The following is a 19316-nucleotide window of genomic DNA, read 5'->3' on the forward strand; positions in this document are numbered from 1 at the left end:
AGAAAAGGAAATGGAAAGGAAGAGAGCATTCCTGGATATAAAAACACAATTTTTAAAATTGATAAAACTAATAATAGTTTCTTCCTAAGAAAACAAAGCAAAAAGCAAGTGTTTCTTCTACAATGCAGAAAAAATGCCTCCTAAAGTAGTTAACCTGCAATTTAATAACCATTTAATAACAATTTAATAACCATTTAATAACCAAATTTAAAATAAAAGAACTTGTTGGGATTTTGAAAAACAGGATATTTTAACAAATTCTCACAAAAGCACGATTTAAAAAGTAAGTTTTGTACTGTGCTTAAAGAGTGAATATATATTATGGGTATCATAAAGATGAACTGAGTGCTATTTATCTTACCCAGTAAATCTCCTCAAAGGCTCTATCAATGGAGGATAAATTTGGGTAAATCCTTTACTGACTGAAACGTTTTAAATACACAGTGTCATCAAAAAAATCAGTCTATTTAAGTTCTAACAGGATGGAAGTTTGGCCATTAAGTGAAAATGTTATTGACTAGCAGAATATGTAAAAGGCAACTGCTAAGGTACAGAAGGCTTTTTGACATACATAAGGGGAGGGAGCAACCAAATCAAAGAATTCAAAGATATTTTGCAGAACTGAAGTATTAGATGACAGTTTAAAAGGACTCTCACAACCAGTTGTCTAAGAAGCACATTTTGAGATCCACCCACCTAATCAAACCTCCAATAGTTCCCTTTTGCCTCTAGCATCAAATATAAACCTTTTAAGACTTAAAGGTACTATAATTCATCCCCCTCCTGCCTTTCCAAAATTCTTATACTTTATTCTCTTCCATGTACTTTAGATCCAGTAATTGGACTCCTCCATATTCCTCACCTTCCCAACTCTAATATTTTCACTAGTTGTTCCTCTTTTTTCTGGAATTCTTTCCATCTTCACCTTTGCCTCCTGATTTTCATCAAGTCTCAGCTAAAAATCTAACTTTATGCAAGAAGTCTTTCCTGGTCCTCCTTAATGATCATGTCTTCTCTCTGAAATTACCTCAAATTAATCTTTATACATTGTTTGTGGGGCAGGCAGGTAACACAAGGGGATAACATGCTGGCCCTGGAGCCACGAAGATTCATTTTCCTAAGTTCAAATCTAGCCACTTAATAGGTGGATGACCCTGAGCAAGTCACTTCCTCATCTGTAAAATGTATTAAAGACAGACATGGCAAAAACTACTCCAGTTTCTCTGCCGAGAAAATGCCAAATGGAGTCATGAGGAATCTAAAGTGATTGAAAGAACTGTACAAAATGTTTGTACATAGTTTTTTGTATGTTATCTTCCCCTTCTCTCATGAGATTGAGTTCCATGAGGTTAGGGATTGTTTTTGCCTTTTTTTGGTATTCGCAGTGCTTAGCACAATGCCGGTCATATAAATGTCCGCTGACTTGCCTATAATATATAATGAAACTAGTCATTGAACTTTGAGACCAAAATATTAAATATTAAAGGCACTTGTGAACTATATCTGTATCTAATGAAAAAATATTACTGTTTAAAATGCCTATGTGCATTTTAAAAATAATTTGGGGTATGGGTTATCCAACACTGCTGCTTTCTATAATTACCAACAATAACAATTGACAAATTTGAGATCCTTCTTGACCTTCCTGTTACATTTTAACACTGATGACTCCCTATTCCTTCAGGATACTCTCTCCTCTCTGGATTTTTTTGGAAATAAGCATTCCTAATCCTCCTTACCTCTCTGACTTCTCCCTCAGTCTCCATTAATTATATCATCACCCACATTATTCCCATTAATTCAGGGTTCTGTTCTAAGCCTTTTAATTTTCTCTCTCTATCCTGGGAACTCCTCAACTCCCTTGATCCTGATAATCATCTGTATGCAGATGATTCACAAAGCTTTATATTTAGCCCTAGTCTCTATCTGGAACTTCAATCAGGCATTACCAACAATCTCTTAAACATTTTAAACTGGATGTACCAGAGAAATCTCAAATTCAACATGTCCATAACAAAATTACATATTTCAGTCCCAAACTCTTTTGTCCATCAAACTTCACCATTTCTACCAAAGACATCATGATACTTTTAGTTGTCTAGGTTTATAACCTCAGGATTATTCTAGACTCCTCACTCTTCTTCTCCATATACCTAGTAACCAAATCTCGTTGCTACTATTTCCACAGCATCTTTCCATCTCCTCTCTATTCACACAGTCACCATATTCATTCCATCTTTAGTCACCTCCCTCATAGATTTTTGCAATGACTTTCTGATTAGCCTTTTCATTTTTCAATCCAATTCCTCACAAATGCTTCAGTGATTTGACAATTCCATTCATCCACACTCAAATTCAAGTAGTTCCCTATTGCTTGTAACATAAAATGTGAACTCTTTACATCTTCTTTTGATGTTTAGTTATTATTTTTGCTGAGGCAGTTGGGATTAAGTGACTTGCCGAGGGTCACAGAGCTAGGAAGTGTTAAGTTTAAAACCACATTTGAACTCAGGTCCTCCTGACTTTAGGACTGGTGGTGCTCTATTCACTGCACTAACTGCTCCTATAGAATCATTTAAGTGTTGTCCTTCTTTTGATATTTATTAGTCACTTCTAAACTGACTCCATTATACCATACTCTTTTCAGCTTCATTATATATCATTTTCACTCAAATATTATGTACACATAGATTATATATTATGTTACATAGTATATATTACATAGACATATAATTTCATGATATATTAATAGTTTCATTGTACATTACTCTCTTTTCTCATTCCTATATTCTATGGTCCAGTCAAAACCAGATGTCTCTTTATTTCTCACATATGATACTAGCTATCCCATCTTCATACCTTTACATTGGTTATTACCAATGCCTACAATGCACTCACTCTCATCACCACCTCATAGAATCCCATCACTTCCTTCAAAGGGGGAAGAATAATGTAAAAGTTTTTATAGATTGTCTCTAACTGTTAATACCCTCCCTTTTATTTATCCTGTATATATTCTCAACATATATGGATTTATGTATAAAAAGTGCATATATGTTTTGTCTCTTCCAATATATATGTGTGTGTGTGTGTAATAGATTTGGTGTTTCCTCCAATCAAATGAAAGTAGTTCTTTCATTCACTATCTTCATGCCTAGTACCTAGTAGGTGTTTAATAAAAGCTTGTTGACTGATTACCAGGGAAGATAAAAATAGAAATAAATGTAATAGCAATTTTAAAAATCCACCCATAACCTTCCTTTACTTATTATACCAAAAAAAGAGAAACCATTCTCTTTGACTGATTTTTCCATTCAATCACCTCATCTGTCCTTTAGCTTTTTCATAGAAAGATATAGATACAGATAAATTCTGATGCAAGAAGTAAAATTTAATGATTAGAAAGATGGCTTCCGTATCAGAAAATCACAGGTTTAGTTAGGCCTTGCCTCTGACACACAGTAGCTGTGTGACTGAAAGGACCTCATGAAAAGGCCTGGCATTTCATTATTGTTGAATCTGTGAAGTAGTTCAATAACCTGAAAATTATTGGGAATTATTCTTTCCCTTTCCCCAAATTATTAAGTCAAGTCAATCTCCCCGCACCTCCAAGAAACTCTTTTAGACTATAGAGTATATAGATCTTCATCCAAAAGAGTATCTATTTATACCCAAGTTCTAATAAAACACATCAAAATGAAAAAATCCCCTTTGCCCTAAAAAACTTAACTTCTGAAGGAAAAAATGTAGCAGAGTTCTAGGTTTGGTATCAGAAAGTTCTGGGTCCATATTCTGCCTCTGACATTTACTTTTTTCTATCTTCATCTTTTTCTCCAAACTTAATCCTCTTCTAAACTTCCCTATAACCATTGACTGGTTTCCCAAAGTTCAGAATTTCTCATCCTTGACTCCTCATTGTCCCTCATTCCACAGTGATAATCACTTGACAAACCCCTAGTTTCTATCTATACAACATCTCTTCCTTTGTCCTCTTCTCTATCCTCACACTATTACTTAGGTCAGCCTTCATTACCTTTCTACTACACCAGCCAATATTCTCCTCATTGGTCATTGAATCGTCCTCTTCACAGTTGTCAAAGTTACTCAATAAACGCCACTGATTTCCTTATTGTCTCTAAGATCAAATGTGAACTTGTATGGCATTTAAATCCCTTCACAAACTAAGTCTAGTCTAAGTATGCATCACTTCTCTTCATGTACTCTACAATTCAACTAAACTGGCCTTCTTGCTATGCCTCAAGCATGATGATCATATGAAAGAATGGGCTTTATCTCTAATAATAAGAGAAATACAAGTTAAGAAAACTCTGAGGTTCCATCTCAAACCCATCACATTAGCAAAGATGACCCAAAAAATGGCAATTGTTGAAGGGACCTTATGAAAACAGGCCCTGCTGCTGAAGCTGTGAAGTAGTCCAATTATCTGAAAGTCATTGGGAGCTATGCTTTCCCTTCCCCAGATCTTTAAACTATCCAGATCCTTTGATCCAGTAATATCACTACTAAGCATATATTCCAATAAATTTTTTTAATATCTTTTTATTGATAGAACCCATGCCAGGGTAATTTTTTACAGCATTATCCCTTGCATTCACTTCTGTTCCGATTTTTCCCCTCCCTCCCTCTACCCCCTCCCCCAGATGGCAAGCAGTCCTTTACATGTTGAATAGGTTACAATATATCCTAGATACAATATATGTGTGCAGAACCAAACAGTTTTCTTGTTGCACAGGGAGAATTGAATTCAGAAGAAAAACAAAAATGCAAGCAGTTTATATTCATTTCCCAGTGTTCTTTCTTTGGGTGTAGCTGCTTCTGTCCATTTTTGATCAATTGAAACTGAATTAGCTCTCTTTATCGAAAAGATCCACTTCCATCAGAATACATCCTCAAACAGTATCATTGTTGAGGTATATAATGATCTCCTGGTTCTGTTCATTTCACTTAGCATCAGTTCATGTAAGTCTCGCCAGTCCTCTGTATTCATCCCGCTGGTCATTCCTTACAGAAAATTTTTTTAAATGAGGGAAAGGACTCAAATGTACAAAACTATTTAAAGTAGTTCTTTTTGTAGTGGCAAAAAAATTGGAAACCAAGGGAATGCCTATCTACTGGATAATGGCTGAAAAACGAAGAGATGAGGGACTCAAAGTACAATAATAATGCATTTTTTTTGTACACAGAAAATGAGGAAATTTGATTTGCTTTATTATGTATATGTTACAAGGGATGATGAAAGGAATGAATCCAGAAATCTTGGAAAAAATTTCTACGAACTAATATATAATGAAGTGGGCAGAAGCATAACAACTTTTAAAAACTTTAAAACTCTGATCAAAACAATGAGCAACTATGACCCCAGAGAACTGAGGATGAAGAATGTTTCCTATGTATTTAGAGAGAGCTGATAGGCTGGAGATGCAGAATAAGATATATGTATCTAGATAGGGCCAGTGTGTGGATTTCTTTTGCTTTACCTCCTTCCAGAGAGAGGTCTATCTTTTTGATGACTGTCTTTTGAAAAGATCTGAAATGGAAGGGGGAGGGGTTGATGAAAATAACATAGCCTCAAAAAAGAAAATGAAAGGAATCAAAAAGCATATGATAGAAATAAGATAAAAATTAAATAAATAATGACTGACTTTTGCCAGACAATCCAAAAATAATAAAAACAAAGGGAAAGAGAAAGAATACTCATTCTGTTAGTCAGAGTAAAATTAAAATAGACACAAATTAGCTATCTATGAAGTTGAACATATAAAACTAAGTTTTCAATTACCTCCCTCCCTCCATAGGGAAAAATATTTTTTCTGTTTCCTCTAGGAAATTAGCCTAGGGAATCTAGGGTAATTAACCAATTATGCCCTGAAAATAAGTGACTAATGGTATGAATAAATGATGAACTGTGAATAACAACATATCTAACTTTGGCTAGGACCAACATATAACAACTAGAAAGAAACATGTAGGCAGTTGGGGAAAGAGGACAAGGTAGAGAAGAGTACTCATCAAGGAATTATGAGGATCCAGGTTCAAATTCTGGATTTGCTGCTTAATAAACATGACTTTGGTATCACTTCCTACTCCTTTGGCCTCAGTTTCATCATTTGCAAAATTAAGAGAAAGAGATAGTCCCTCCCAGGAGCACCTTTGATGGCCTCCTAGACAATTGGGGAATGACTGACTAAAAGCATAGTATATAAACATAAGGAAATATTGTCATACCACAAGAAATGATCAAAAACCATTTGTATAAAGACACCACTTTTATAAAGAAAAACAACTTTGAAAGGTTTTAGAACTCTGACCAAAATAAAGACCTGCCACATCTCTAGAGAAATGACGTTAATTTCAAATAGAAACATAAATCAAACATAAGGATTCCTGTAAGCCAAATATTGACATAAAAAACTATCTATGTTTATGTATTTATTATTAATAGTATATATAAACACATTAAAATCAGACAGATACTCCATTTTAATTTAGTTCAGACATCTCTTGGGAGTGCCAAGTGTTTGATACTTCTGCTCTAGAGCTCAGCTTTTCAAACTATGGGTGGCAATCCCAAATGTGATCTTGTAATCAAATGTGAGGATTGCAAAAATATGATTTGATGATCAATAAATGTTTGATTTGTATACCTAATTTATATGCCTATACGCCGAGGGTCATGTAAAAATTTCTCAGGTGAAAAGAGATGACAAATAGAAAAAGGTTAAGAAGTTCTAGAGGACCTCTAAGGAGGCACAGATGATGGATTCAAGCTGCAGATAGACACACACACACACACACACACACACACACACACACACACACATCTGGTGGTGGGAGGGCTAGAAGGAAGAGAAAATAAATTTTTGTTCATTGAAAAAAATTTAATTAAAAACTGACTGAAGAGATTTAAAGAAACAGTATATTATCTTCAAAGCTACAAATATGTTCACATCAGGAAGTAATGAGAGTTAAATGGACTGTATCAAGGGAAGAATATTCATAGTTAAAACTGAATTTACTGAAAAGATTGCTGTTATGATTTGCCTAACAATTTATGCATAGTAAACACTACAATTTCATACAATCTGTTTCTATTTCCATGATAAAGCACAAAAGATATTTTTAAATAACCCAGAAACATAGGTTTCATTAATAACTATAGGGCAGTTCAAAAATGAAAAAAAAATGAAAAAGCTTTATGCTTTCCTGAGAATAGAAATACAAAAGCAAAACCAGTTCTGCTCAAAGAGCTTACATTCTAGTGAGGGAAATGACAGAGGACTAGTGGGCATGGAGAAATTCTGTTTTGGCTGGTGAATGAGACTATGCAGGAGTAGACTGATGCATCCCCATCCTGGAGTAGAACTGACTGGATTACACAACCAGACTGTAAGAAATAGAGAGGAAACAGATTGCTCTGAAGACCACAGGGACGTTGGTGATACTATGGACACAATAGCTAGGGAGCAGGAAGTGAAGTGAATCATGGATGGCACTTTCAGAAATAGAAGTCCAGGAGATAGCCAGAAGTGCCAAGCTGTTAGGCACACTCCCTTCTAGATGGTAGGGCAAGCACTCTAATCCCGCATTATTAGAGGCTCCTGACTAGCCTATAAACCTCAAGGGACAATGGTAAAATATTTTCTGGAGCATAATATTTGTGGGGAAATAGGAAACTTCCTTCCCCAATAATTCAAGATATCTATCTTTGTTCCATGAAGCAGCATTTTAGAATGAAATAAAATGTTCTTTTAGATAGTTTTAGAGACTAAGCCAAATTGATCAAAGAAAGTTTTAAAATAAAGCTGAGCACCAATTATTTCTTTTTCTATCTTTTCATTAACCTAACCTTTACAAATGCTTAAGCTATAAGCAACAAGAATATAAGCAAAAGTAAAATTCATGTGAAGCCAAAAAGACATTTTAAATTCATGCCTCCTGTGTAGATCATAAGGATTTTAAAGGCTTATCAAAAGAGCAACTAAGTATCTGAATATATATATATATATATATGTATATGTATACACACACACACACACACACACACACACACACACATATATATATAACATCAGAGTACTTCTCAGATTAATTTTTGGTGTATATAATGGGAAGGGGCAGATCCTTTTTTGTACAATAATTTCAAACAGAAATTGGCTCAGAGCACCAATTTGGCTTAAGTGCAGAGATGTTTATGTGAGTAATTCAGCACAAATATTTTTTGCCTTTCTTGCTCAACTTCATCATCTACCAATTTCTACTGAACTATTTCATATATGGACAAATGTGATCTATTCTCTCCTCTTCCTATCATTATCATTTACTGAACTATGAATAATGAGTTTTGTCCATGCTGAAACTCAAGAAAATCCACCAAATTCTTCTAAAGGAACAAACTGTCTAAAGATTATATAAAACCATCAGGATACTTTTAAGTCCCAATAAATTTTATAAAGACTTTCTAATTATTTTTCCTGAATTTAACAAACACCACATAAGATGGGCATTTCAATATATTTGCTAAAGCAGAAAGAGGATTGCACTGAAAATGCAAGTTTTTATTTGCACATGTTTATTAACAATAAATAGCCAATACTGACATAGCACTTTCATAGTCTTCATTTTAAGCAACTTTTTAGGATCTCCTTAAAAACTTAAATGAATAATTGTTGTTCCTTTATACTCAATAACATGCCAGAGCTGACTTTGTTGATTACTTTGTATACAAATGGTGATTACCAGCTTAAAGTGGAAGTAATAAATTCCAATTTAATTCTCGACCCTTTGAATTAAAAAAAATGCAAAAAAAAATCTCTAGAAATATACCTCCTATTTATTCACTGAAACACTCTACAATTTAAAATCTTGCTTAAATAATTTGTCTTTTGCTATTCTTTTCAACTGCCCTACATTATATCAATAAACCCAGCTTTAAATTCAGAAGTAACAATAAATTCTGAGGCAAACAACTACTGGGAATTACATGCCTTTATTTTGAATAATCTGATCTGACTAAAAGAGCCCAAACCAAATTCTCTTTTTCAACAACTACAATAAGAAGCCATGGGGGGGAAATAAAGGCAGTATAGGATAATACAAGGATTCCTAACCATTTTTGTCATAGACTCCTTTGGCAGTCTAATGAAACCTTGGCCTCTTCTCAGAATAATGTTTTTTTTTAATGCATAAAGTAGAATACACAGTATTTACAAAGGAAATCAATTGTATCGAAATAGCACATATATGTGGTGTGTGTGTGTATGTGTGTGTGTGTGTGTGTGTGTGTGTGTGTGTGTGTGTAGTTCATAGACCCCAGTTTAAGAATACCACGGCCAGTAGCAAGAGGACTAAACTTGACAGTCAGATAGAACTACATTTTAATTGTTTCTAACATACTAGCTATGTGACTGACAACAAGTCATTCCACTGTCTCTGAGACTTGATAGTTTTGTCATTTGTAAAATAGAGATTAAAAATAATATCAGGAAACTCAAAGGGTTGCTGTGACAATAAAAGGAGATGATATATTCAAGGTACTTTGCAAACCTTAAAATACTCTCCAAATTTCATCTACTATTAAAATGAATACCTTCCATAGTGTAAAGGAAATTATATAAATCTCCCTCTGCAGTAGCCTCTGCTGGTAAGTGGGGGGAAGGGCCAGAGATGTTGGGTTTAAGAAAAACTTTGGCAGGCATTGAGATAGACAATCAGATTCCTGTAGGTGAAAACTGATACTCTCTAGTGAACTACAAAAAGAATAAATAGAACAATTACCCTGAATTTATCAGGTTCCTGATAAACCTTTTAAGCAGACATCCTGTAATAGTTATGTGTCACTTTAAAACAAATCTGTTAGGCAACTATGTAAAGCATCAACTAAAAAAAAAATCAGAAGAAAACAACTTCAAAATGAAGTAGGAGAAAAAAGCAGAAAAAGAGATAGAATAACACATTGAAATAGCACTTTATAATTTGAAAAGAAAATTTTTTCAAAAAAGTGGATCATCTTTAAATTCTTTGTCAAGTCTTAAAAAAGTCAGAGTCCACCATTTTGCCCCTTTAAATATCACATACTTAGACATAATCCTGTTTTTAAAACCAAATCTTTTTATTCTCCTGTCCTATTGATGATTGCCACACTTGTCTTTGTTCAATCATGTCAGTCATATTTTGACTCTTCCTGGAGTTTTCTTGACAAAGGAACTGAAATGGTTTGCCATTTTCTTTTGTAGCTCATTTTATAGATGAGTTGCCCAAAGTCACAGACCCAGTAAGTATGTAAGACTGCATTTCAACTTAGGTCTTCCTGATTCCAGGCCTGGCACTCTATTAAATGCCATAAATCCATTCAAATACAGTATATTTGTTTAAAGGGAATTACAAGCAGATACAAGAAGAATTTTTCAGTCTGTACACTTCTATAGATTTAATTAATCACTCAAAATTTAATAATAAAACCATGTCTATTTTGATATAAGGAGCCCCTCTCTTAAAATTTCTAAAAGGTGGTATAATCATCTGTACTGGACTTGGCATCAAGAAATGCCTGACTTTGAATACTGTCTCTGACTTTAGCTGTATGGTCTGAATTTCTTCATCTGTAAAATGGGCATAAAAATATCTTTGTACTCCTACAAAATTTCAAATTACACAAATGTAAAGCTCTTAGGAAAACATAAAATACTATGTAAATGGTAGTTATTTTAGGTCATTTTTTGCTTATTTTCTTTCTCAGTTTTCTAGTTTCAAGCCACATTTGAAAATCAATTCCCTAGACTGCTTTGATACAATTTCCAATTTTCAATTAGTTTCCATTTTATTCCCATATTTCCAGATAAACTCTTTAAAAGTCATGACTAAATACTGGATTTATACCTCTCCCTTACTGATTAATACAGAAACCCCAAAATGTTATATTTATGACTTTTTAAACTTTATAATAAGCATAGAGACACTAGAAAATCATTAAATTTCATCTCAACTTAATAAAGAAATCCTCAGAATTAAAATGAAAAAAAAATTCTATGTTCTTTTAAAGAATATCTACCCTTCACTTAAGCTTTTTATAAAAGTGTTTTAGACAATGCATCAAATTCTATACACTCATTTCTCATTTTCTTGCTATTCAAATTACAAAAAACAGAATCACAAAAAATTTTATTTTCTACTCAAATGAATATGACCTCAAAAAAAACCCCACACAACTAAGAAAAGCAAGCCTGCTTTGTGTCCTTTCTCCCTCAATCACAGGACTTCAATTTCCACCTTTTATGGAAAGGAAATAAACAATTAGCTTCCTGACCAATCACTATCTTATAGCCAGTTATAGATCATAGGACACAATCTTTCTTTCATCCTTTATTTTTTCTTAATCTCCCTTATTTCAAGCCAGCTTTGTTCAAAAGTGACCTTTTTTCCCCCTTTTCTCTTACTTTTTAAGGAACATTATTCATTTCAACAGTGAAACTGCAAAAAATATAATCTAGCAGATGTTTCTTTACCATATTTGGAAAATCTTGGAGAAATTAAAAGTTGAACTCACACTTACACGTGATGCAGACTTAGTACTCAAGACTAAATATCATATTGCCTAGAACATCAACATTGATTTAACTTCATAATAAACTATTTAATCCTTGCTTCATTTCTTTAACATTTTACTCCACATGTTGCTTCACAAAGAGCACTGCTGGAAATGGAAGTTCCTCCCGCAGCTTTCCCTACCCCCCCCCCCAACTTCTGTTTTAGTTACATGAAAATATAAAACTATTATCAAAGAAAAGTTGTGGTTTTTTTTTTTTAATTTAGCTAAATGTTACTTTAACCCTATAGTTTCCTTTTAAAAGCAATCCATTAGAAAATCTAAGATGGCTAAATTCTTTTGTGCATGGATGAACAACAGGAAAGCAAAGCCCAGGGGCCTTGGGGAGGAACCTTGTCCCGAAAGACCAACTCTGATGTGCTCATGAGATAAGGCTCCACAGTGACACTTAAGGAAAGGCTTGTTCACATTTGAATTTCTGCATTCCACAAGAACAATTCATGGCAATCACTAACTTTGCAGAAGAGCTACATGAAAGCTTTGGCCAATGAATGAGGGTCATCTGCTCTTTATCACAAGGGTAAACCTCATCCTGGCCAGTTTCTAACCTTTTAACCCTGTGAATTCCTAATTTACACATGAATAATGGAATTCTTGCCTAGAGTGCAACTTTCAGCTTCCAGTTCCTAAGTTTAGAAACCAAGACCTGATCGCCTTGTATATTTAAAACCTTAAACTACTGCACAGATTAAAGTTTTAGGTTTCCAAATGCTGCATTATTACACTTCTAAGGCAAAAGATAAGCTTTCTGATGAAAGCTTTCACCAAAGGAAGAAAAAGCACATACTTGAATCCTGCTGCTATCAGTAACTACAGTAGAATTTGCTTTTTTTCTCAAAGAAAGAATGCCCACTTTATGCCTATTCTCTCCCTATTTAATATGTATAACTTCTTTATTCAGGCAAGATGAAGTCATTAGGGTCTACTGCAATTGACATTGCTTTTAAGTAGGATATTAAGACAACACTGTTTATTCAAAATGGCAAGTTGTAAAAAAATATCCTAATTTTCATGACAATTTCACATGTCATATCTCCAATTTAGAGTCTTGTGTAAATTTGTCAGGTAATTTAACCGAGAGTTGAACAGTTTCACAGTTAAAACGATACAAAGTTTTTAATATTCAAAACAATTCTGAATGCTGAACATTATTTTTTTTTAAAAAAAAACTCTGATTTGGTTTTATCTTGAGGTAGAATTTATGTTTAAAGACAAAATATTTTGCATAATTTCCATTAGAAGTTATTAAGATATTTACAACTTAAAATAGCCATACTTCAATGACTTCAAAAACCATTTAATTAAACTGATAACTGCTTTATTTTCTAAAGATACACACAAAAGAGGAAAGTGGCATGATAAAATATGAAATTTCCTATTTTGGAAATTAGAGCAATTCACATTTATACAACCCAGAGAGATTATAATTATCTTCATTTGGCAAGAGAACCTGGAACCTCCAAAAGGATGTTCCATCAACAGTCACAAAGCAATTAAATGTCTTAAATTCAATTTGAAAAAAAGTATAACATTCTAGTATATAAGATTAACACTCTAAAATTGCCATCAGAAATCAAAAGTTATAATTTGCTAACACCTCTTACATAGCTGTTGTCATTCCAGATCAGAAATCTCCATCACCAGTGAAATTACAACTTTATTTCAATATACATCAGGATTCTACAAGATGAAAGTACTTTGAATTTGTGGTCATGATAAACAAATTTGTTTAATCTCCAAGTGCTTCAAAAGCATATAAACTTCCTTCGACATCATAAAAAAGATTGGAGTTCTTTGGGAAAGAAATTGCAGCAAAGTTTCACAACTCATATCTTTCTCTTCTGTCCCCACCACTACCACCAAATTTAAGAAGTCATTGCTTTAGATCTAGGGATGTTAGAGTTGTAATTTCATTGATAAAGGAAAATGTAAAAAGAAGCTCCCTTTTACTAATAAAGGTCTAACCTCTGTGATTAATATTCTTGGAGAATTGAACATAGGACTGACTGACTCTTAGGTCATATTGCCTTCTAAAAGAACCTAAGAATCAGGAAAGATGGGTGACTCATTGGACAGAGTATCAGTCAAGAAAACACAGTTTACTAAATTCGATGTGACCTCAGATACTTACTAGCCGTGTGACTCTGGATTGTTCACTTAATCCTGATTGCCTCAGTTCCTCATTTGTAAAATGAGCTGGAGGGAAATGGTAAACTACTCCAAATCTTTGTCAAATGGAATCATGCAAAGTCAGACATGACTGAACAGCAATAAAAGCATTAAGATAATATGCTAAAAAGGATAGAGCATTTGGGGTCAGGAAAATCTAGATTTGAATCCTACTGACACTCACTAGCTATCCACAACTTCTTTGGTCTCAATTTCCTCATTTCATAATTCCATAAAATGAAGATACTGAATAGCAGTCATCTCACATGGACTATCATGACGATTAAATGGGTTACTACATGTAAAGCACTTTAGAAACCATTTAAGTAATACTTAAATGTGAGTTATTATTACTAATTTAAAAAAAAACAGCTAGCTGATCAAGACTGTCAAATAATTAGAAAAAAAATGAAATAGAAATAATCTTATTTTATTTCTTTTCTTTTTATAGGATATAATTAGAACCTGAATTCAAGTTTTGGAGTAATCAAATGCAATCCCTAATCTGTATTTATTTTATGCTTCATTAAACCTAGGAAGAGGCCACAATTTTCATTGACAGGAAGTTCTAAATAAGGAAACCCTCTCTACTAAAGCAATTTGGCATGTGCTCTACCATTCATAATCTTAGACAGGAGTTCTTAACTTAAGGTCTGTGAGCTTGTTTTTTTAAAAACATTTTTATACCTGTATTCAGTAGAATTGGTCCCCTTTATAATAGTTTATTTTATGCATTTAGAAACATTATTATTCTGAGAATAGGTTTACAGATTTTACCAGTCAAAGGAGTCTGACATAAAAAAGTTAATAATATAAGTCTTAGGGAATTATCTAGACTCTATGCAATTGTTCTAGGCACTGGAAGTGACTTTTTCAGGGTCATGCAGGTAGCGTGTGTTAGAGGATATATCTGAAATCAGAGTTCCCTGGCTTCCAAACTAGAAAGCCTCCTCTCTGAATGTATTATATAATTATGCATGAACTTCTCTAAAGATGTACTATATAACTAAAATTAAAAAAAGACCAGGTATAATAAAAGTCTATAAGAGCTTCAGTTATAGCCATTATCTTACTAAATTCCAACTTCAGAGAACTAGAACTGAATTTTTCCATGAAAAATCCATGTTATAGGAACATACACTGATATATAAGTATTTAATTTTCTTATACAGAAAAATTGCCTTTTAAATGATCAAACCACATTACAAAGACTGAATGTTAATAACTTTTAAAGAAAATTTGCATTTTGAAGTATATGCTGCTATAAAGAAATGCTATGTGATTTGCTTACATATTAATTACTATAACTTTGAGAACTGAATACTCAGATCTGGAAAGGCCTCAGTGAGTTTCTTAAGGAATCTCAGGTCCAAGTTTTAGGGTATATCTTTATATAATCACTTTATATAATCTTTATATAGCAGGTGAAACACTAAAACTAAATTTACAAATGATGTATCTGATACATTAAGAGTATGGAAATTTAAAATGCAAACAATGACAACTGAAAAAAAAAAGTGAGTCAATATGCTTTCTGTCCCACTTGATATAATATAAAGGTGACTGTCATTTCTTTTCTTCCCAGCAGGAAAATAACAACAATGTTAACTGATTCTGAGTGGTCCACACATAGACATCACAGTATATAACTGAGGCACAGAAAAGAATGGGACAAAATGCAAAGATTTTTCACCTTTAAAGATCATCTACAAAAACAGTATAAGAAGTATAAGTTTTACTCGTGAATACAAGAGTTTATCCTCAATTTCTAAATGAAGAACTTTCAGATCAACTTTTGTCAAACTGACCAAGCTTCTCAACTACTTGAAAAATGGTCTGATGACTGGAAGCACTATGAAGTTCATGGTTCATACAAAACAAATTTCACAAGCCCATCTTAGTAAGAACCATAAATAAAACCATACCCAATTTGATTAGTCTTCAACTACTCATTTTAATCTCCAGATACAGAATGAAGTTGACATTTTCATTTACATTGGTTGGCATTTTCTGTCTTCAAAACCAACATTAAAAAGACAAGTTGTTATTTTCAGGTTCCTTCACATTTATACATGCAAAGCAAAGTGATGATAAAACAGACTTACTTGCTAATGTCAGATGAGCTTTTTGACTCAAAATGGCCCCATATTTGTTCAGTGCCAAACACTGGTAAAATCCTTCATCAGATGGTTCTTCTTGTTTGCCTTCGACCTCACTGATATATAAAGAGCCATTAGCTAAAGCATGGATCCGTTTATTTTCAGAAACTTTGACTCCGTTTTTTAGCCATGTGATCTTAATAGGAAGTTCTCCATGTGCCTGGCAATCCAAAACCACTGGGTCCTTTCTTGTGACAGTTATATCCTGTGGCTCTTTTATAAAGAACAGTTCACTAAAGCACTGCACTCCTAAAAGGAGAGAAAAAAGGAAGTACACGAAGAATTAAAGATATAAAATCAATTATCACATCTATGGGATTACAAAGTATATATACTAAGGTTAAATTTAGTAAATTATGTTTTCACTTTGCCATGGTCAGATAGACATGGACATGGACAGATCCATCAACATTTTGCATAAGATTGAAGTTTGAAATGGTTGATGATTCTACTTTAAGAATTAATAAAAGATATTTAAATCAATTTTTTTTCTTATTCTGCCTTTATTCATTAACTTAGATAAAATGTTAACAACTTTAGTTCTCTCTGAAACAATTGTATTCTAAGTCTCTTGCTTGCATCAGGAAAACCACTGAGCACAAGCTGTTTGCTATTTTTACAAGCTTGTCAAAAACAATCCTGAACAGGGTAAGTCGTAAAAGTCTAATTTTACAAGAAATCATTAGCAAAATCCTGACTCTGTGAACAAGCAAGTTTATTTCCTCATCCCTTGAAGTGTTTTGGAATTCTCTCTGCATCTATTCCTTTGGAAAGAAATTTTATCTTTTGTGACAAATTACAAGTTCAGATTTTAATATTAATTTTTTTATGTCAACAACTTACACTTTTCTGCAAAGAACTACTGACAAATTTCTGAATCCAGGGACAAACAATGGACTTTCAAGTTAAATGATTTTTGTTTCTAGTAAGCCAATAAACTGGGAATAGGATTAGGAAACCTTTACTTCAACTCTCTCAAACTGAAAAGTTTTGGAGTTTTTTAAGTGTAACTAATTGGTTCTTACAATCTAATGGGCACAGGAGATTGCTTAATCAACCAATAAATATTTTATCAGATGTGAAAAGATTTTATCCTAAAAACATACAACTATGGCCCTTCTCCATGTCACATTATCTCCCCACTCCCATTAGAATTAAGAATCTGACATCTAACTAAATTGCTATAACCTCCTTCATTTAATTCTAACTTTTCAGGTTCCTTGGTATTGACTTTGGGAATTTAAATTTAGTTTAGACTTAGGGAATTTTAAAAAATTACTCTAATTCCTGCATTGTGTTATGTATAAATCACCTTGGACCCGTGATCACATTGGCAGGAACTCCTCACTGTTGATTCCATAGTTTCTCATTAATAACTGTTCCTCAGAAAACTTACATGCAATTCAAGATCACAAGCAAGGGATCTCTAATTCACTTAATGTATTCCAGCTATATCTTTATGAGTCCTAATAACCCCATAGTTTGCAGATGACTCAGGAAGGTTTTTATTTTGTTCCTGATCATACATCTGACTTCTTTTCTAAAAGAAAATGAAAGCCAAAATTTTACACTGAAAATAAACAAAATAACTACACTGGCTCTCGCCTCTTCTTTCTTCTCTCCATCCTTGGAAGCTTACAGTGTAGAAGAAAGTAGAGAAACACCCTCCAATTAAGTTAAAGCTCACCGAACATAGATCGGTCTCTCCCTTTAATATACCATTTCCTCAAAATACCTCAAAACTTTAGGATATTTATCCTAAAGACTGAGAAGGCAGCACACACACTCCTCTTTTTCCCATCCCCAAACTCTGTGAAAATTGGTAAAAAAGTAGCCCCCCTTCTCTCGTGTCTCTATCTCCTCGTCAGTTCCTTGAGCGTTGGAAAGGTAAGAGAGAATAAAGGTTCTAAATTTGCCTCCCCTCAGGTTTCGAGAGTCCCTCTGGTCCACATCATGCTGAGCTTCGTGGGGCGCCCCCTAGGCGACTTCACTGCCACCACGGAAACAATATAAATAAAGCCACGTGCGGCCGTCGCCGCGACTCAGGCTAGGGGAGTCCGGCGGGCTGACCGAGAAGGCGGGGAGAGAGGCCGGAGCCGGGACAATGGATGAAGGAAGGAATGGGAGGGGGAGGCAAGTGGACAGTAGTCACGGCAGCGTGGCCATGGAATCTACTGCGGCGGGAAACAGGTCCCGGTCTGCTGGGAGAAGGCATGAAATTCCTCCCCCCTACAGGACCTCAATAACTTTTGCACCCCTTGCCCTTGAGGGATTCCAGACCTCCAGGGCGGGGAGGTGCAAGCTGGGGGTCATCCCCTGACTACCTAACACAGAGAGATCCTTCTTCCGCATTCTCAAGTGTCCTCCTCAAAACCCCGCATCGTTCCCTCCATCCCTTCTTAAAAAAAATAAGGCACCCACCTGAGCAGGAGATGAGGAGGACCAGGACGGCCCGGAGTAGCATCTCCGGTGGCCGTAACCGGGCGAGAGGTCGTGAAGAAGGCGCCATTCAATTAGGCTACCCCAGCATGTTCCCTTCAAGCTTCACCTGGCTGGCTCGGGGCTCCCCCGCCTGCCCCTACCTCCCTGTTCGAGGGCCCGGGATAGCGTGGGGACTGAGCAGCCCGGGTTTCCTGATGTGGATCTTCTGCGGCGCGGCACGAAACAGCGCAAGGCAGCTCGACTAGGCTAAGGGTGGACTGGAACTGAGAGCGGGGATAGCACTCTTTGGCCCCGGTGGCCGGGCCCCCAGCGCACAGACCCACGTTCTAAAGGAGGAGCGAACTCGGAGCCCCGCTAGGGGCGGGGTAAGAAGGCGGCGGCGCCAGGGCGGAGGCGGGATGGACAAGAGTTGTTTCTCTCCCTCCCGGTGTCCACAACCGCTAGCCTCGGACTACTTTGTGCATCTGGCCTCTGGTGACCGGTAGGCAGGATGGCCGGCCAGGCGGAAGGAGACGCTGGAAGGAGCAAAGGCTAGCCAAATGGGGGGAGGGGAGGGTCGCGGCATGGGGCTGGGGGTGGTCTCGGCTGGACAATGCACCTGGAGGTCAGGCGGACAGGCGAAGTATCTCTGCCCTGTGGCCCGCCCCCTCTGCTTCTGCCGCTGCTCTGGGAGGCAGGGCCACAAAGACTCTGTTTTCTCTCCCAGGGGGTGGGGACAGAGTGGATAGAAAAGGAGAAAGGGGCCCCCTCTCTGACCAGCTTGCTCCGGAGGTCGGAAAGGGGGCGGAGGGTCTCGGGGAGGGAGGCATGGTGATGAAAGATGTGGTGGGGCCGGAGACTTCTTCTCTCCCCCCAACCCATCCCTCTGGTCCTTCCCCCTCCTCCTTTCCCACTCCCCACACCCTGGGGCCGGGTGGAGGGAA

General features: G+C 35.6%; 1 protein-coding gene across 1 annotated transcript in view; it reads right to left on the bottom strand.

The window, feature by feature from the left end:
* Window positions 1-18966, bottom strand: part of PRTG (protogenin) — a 144669-nt gene extending 125703 nt beyond the window's left edge. The window contains exons 1-2 of the mRNA XM_051980700.1: window positions 18388-18966; window positions 15898-16221 (exon numbers count right to left, since the gene is read on the bottom strand). Coding sequence (XP_051836660.1) covers window positions 15898-16221; window positions 18388-18460 — 397 coding nt within the window. The 5' untranslated portion in view covers window positions 18461-18966. The remainder of the gene's footprint in view (window positions 1-15897; window positions 16222-18387) is intronic.
* Window positions 18967-19316: the final 350 nt, after the last annotated feature.

The sequence above is a fragment of the Antechinus flavipes genome, chromosome 2, assembly GCF_016432865.1.
Source record: "Antechinus flavipes isolate AdamAnt ecotype Samford, QLD, Australia chromosome 2, AdamAnt_v2, whole genome shotgun sequence".
NCBI lineage: Eukaryota > Metazoa > Chordata > Mammalia > Dasyuromorphia > Dasyuridae > Antechinus > Antechinus flavipes.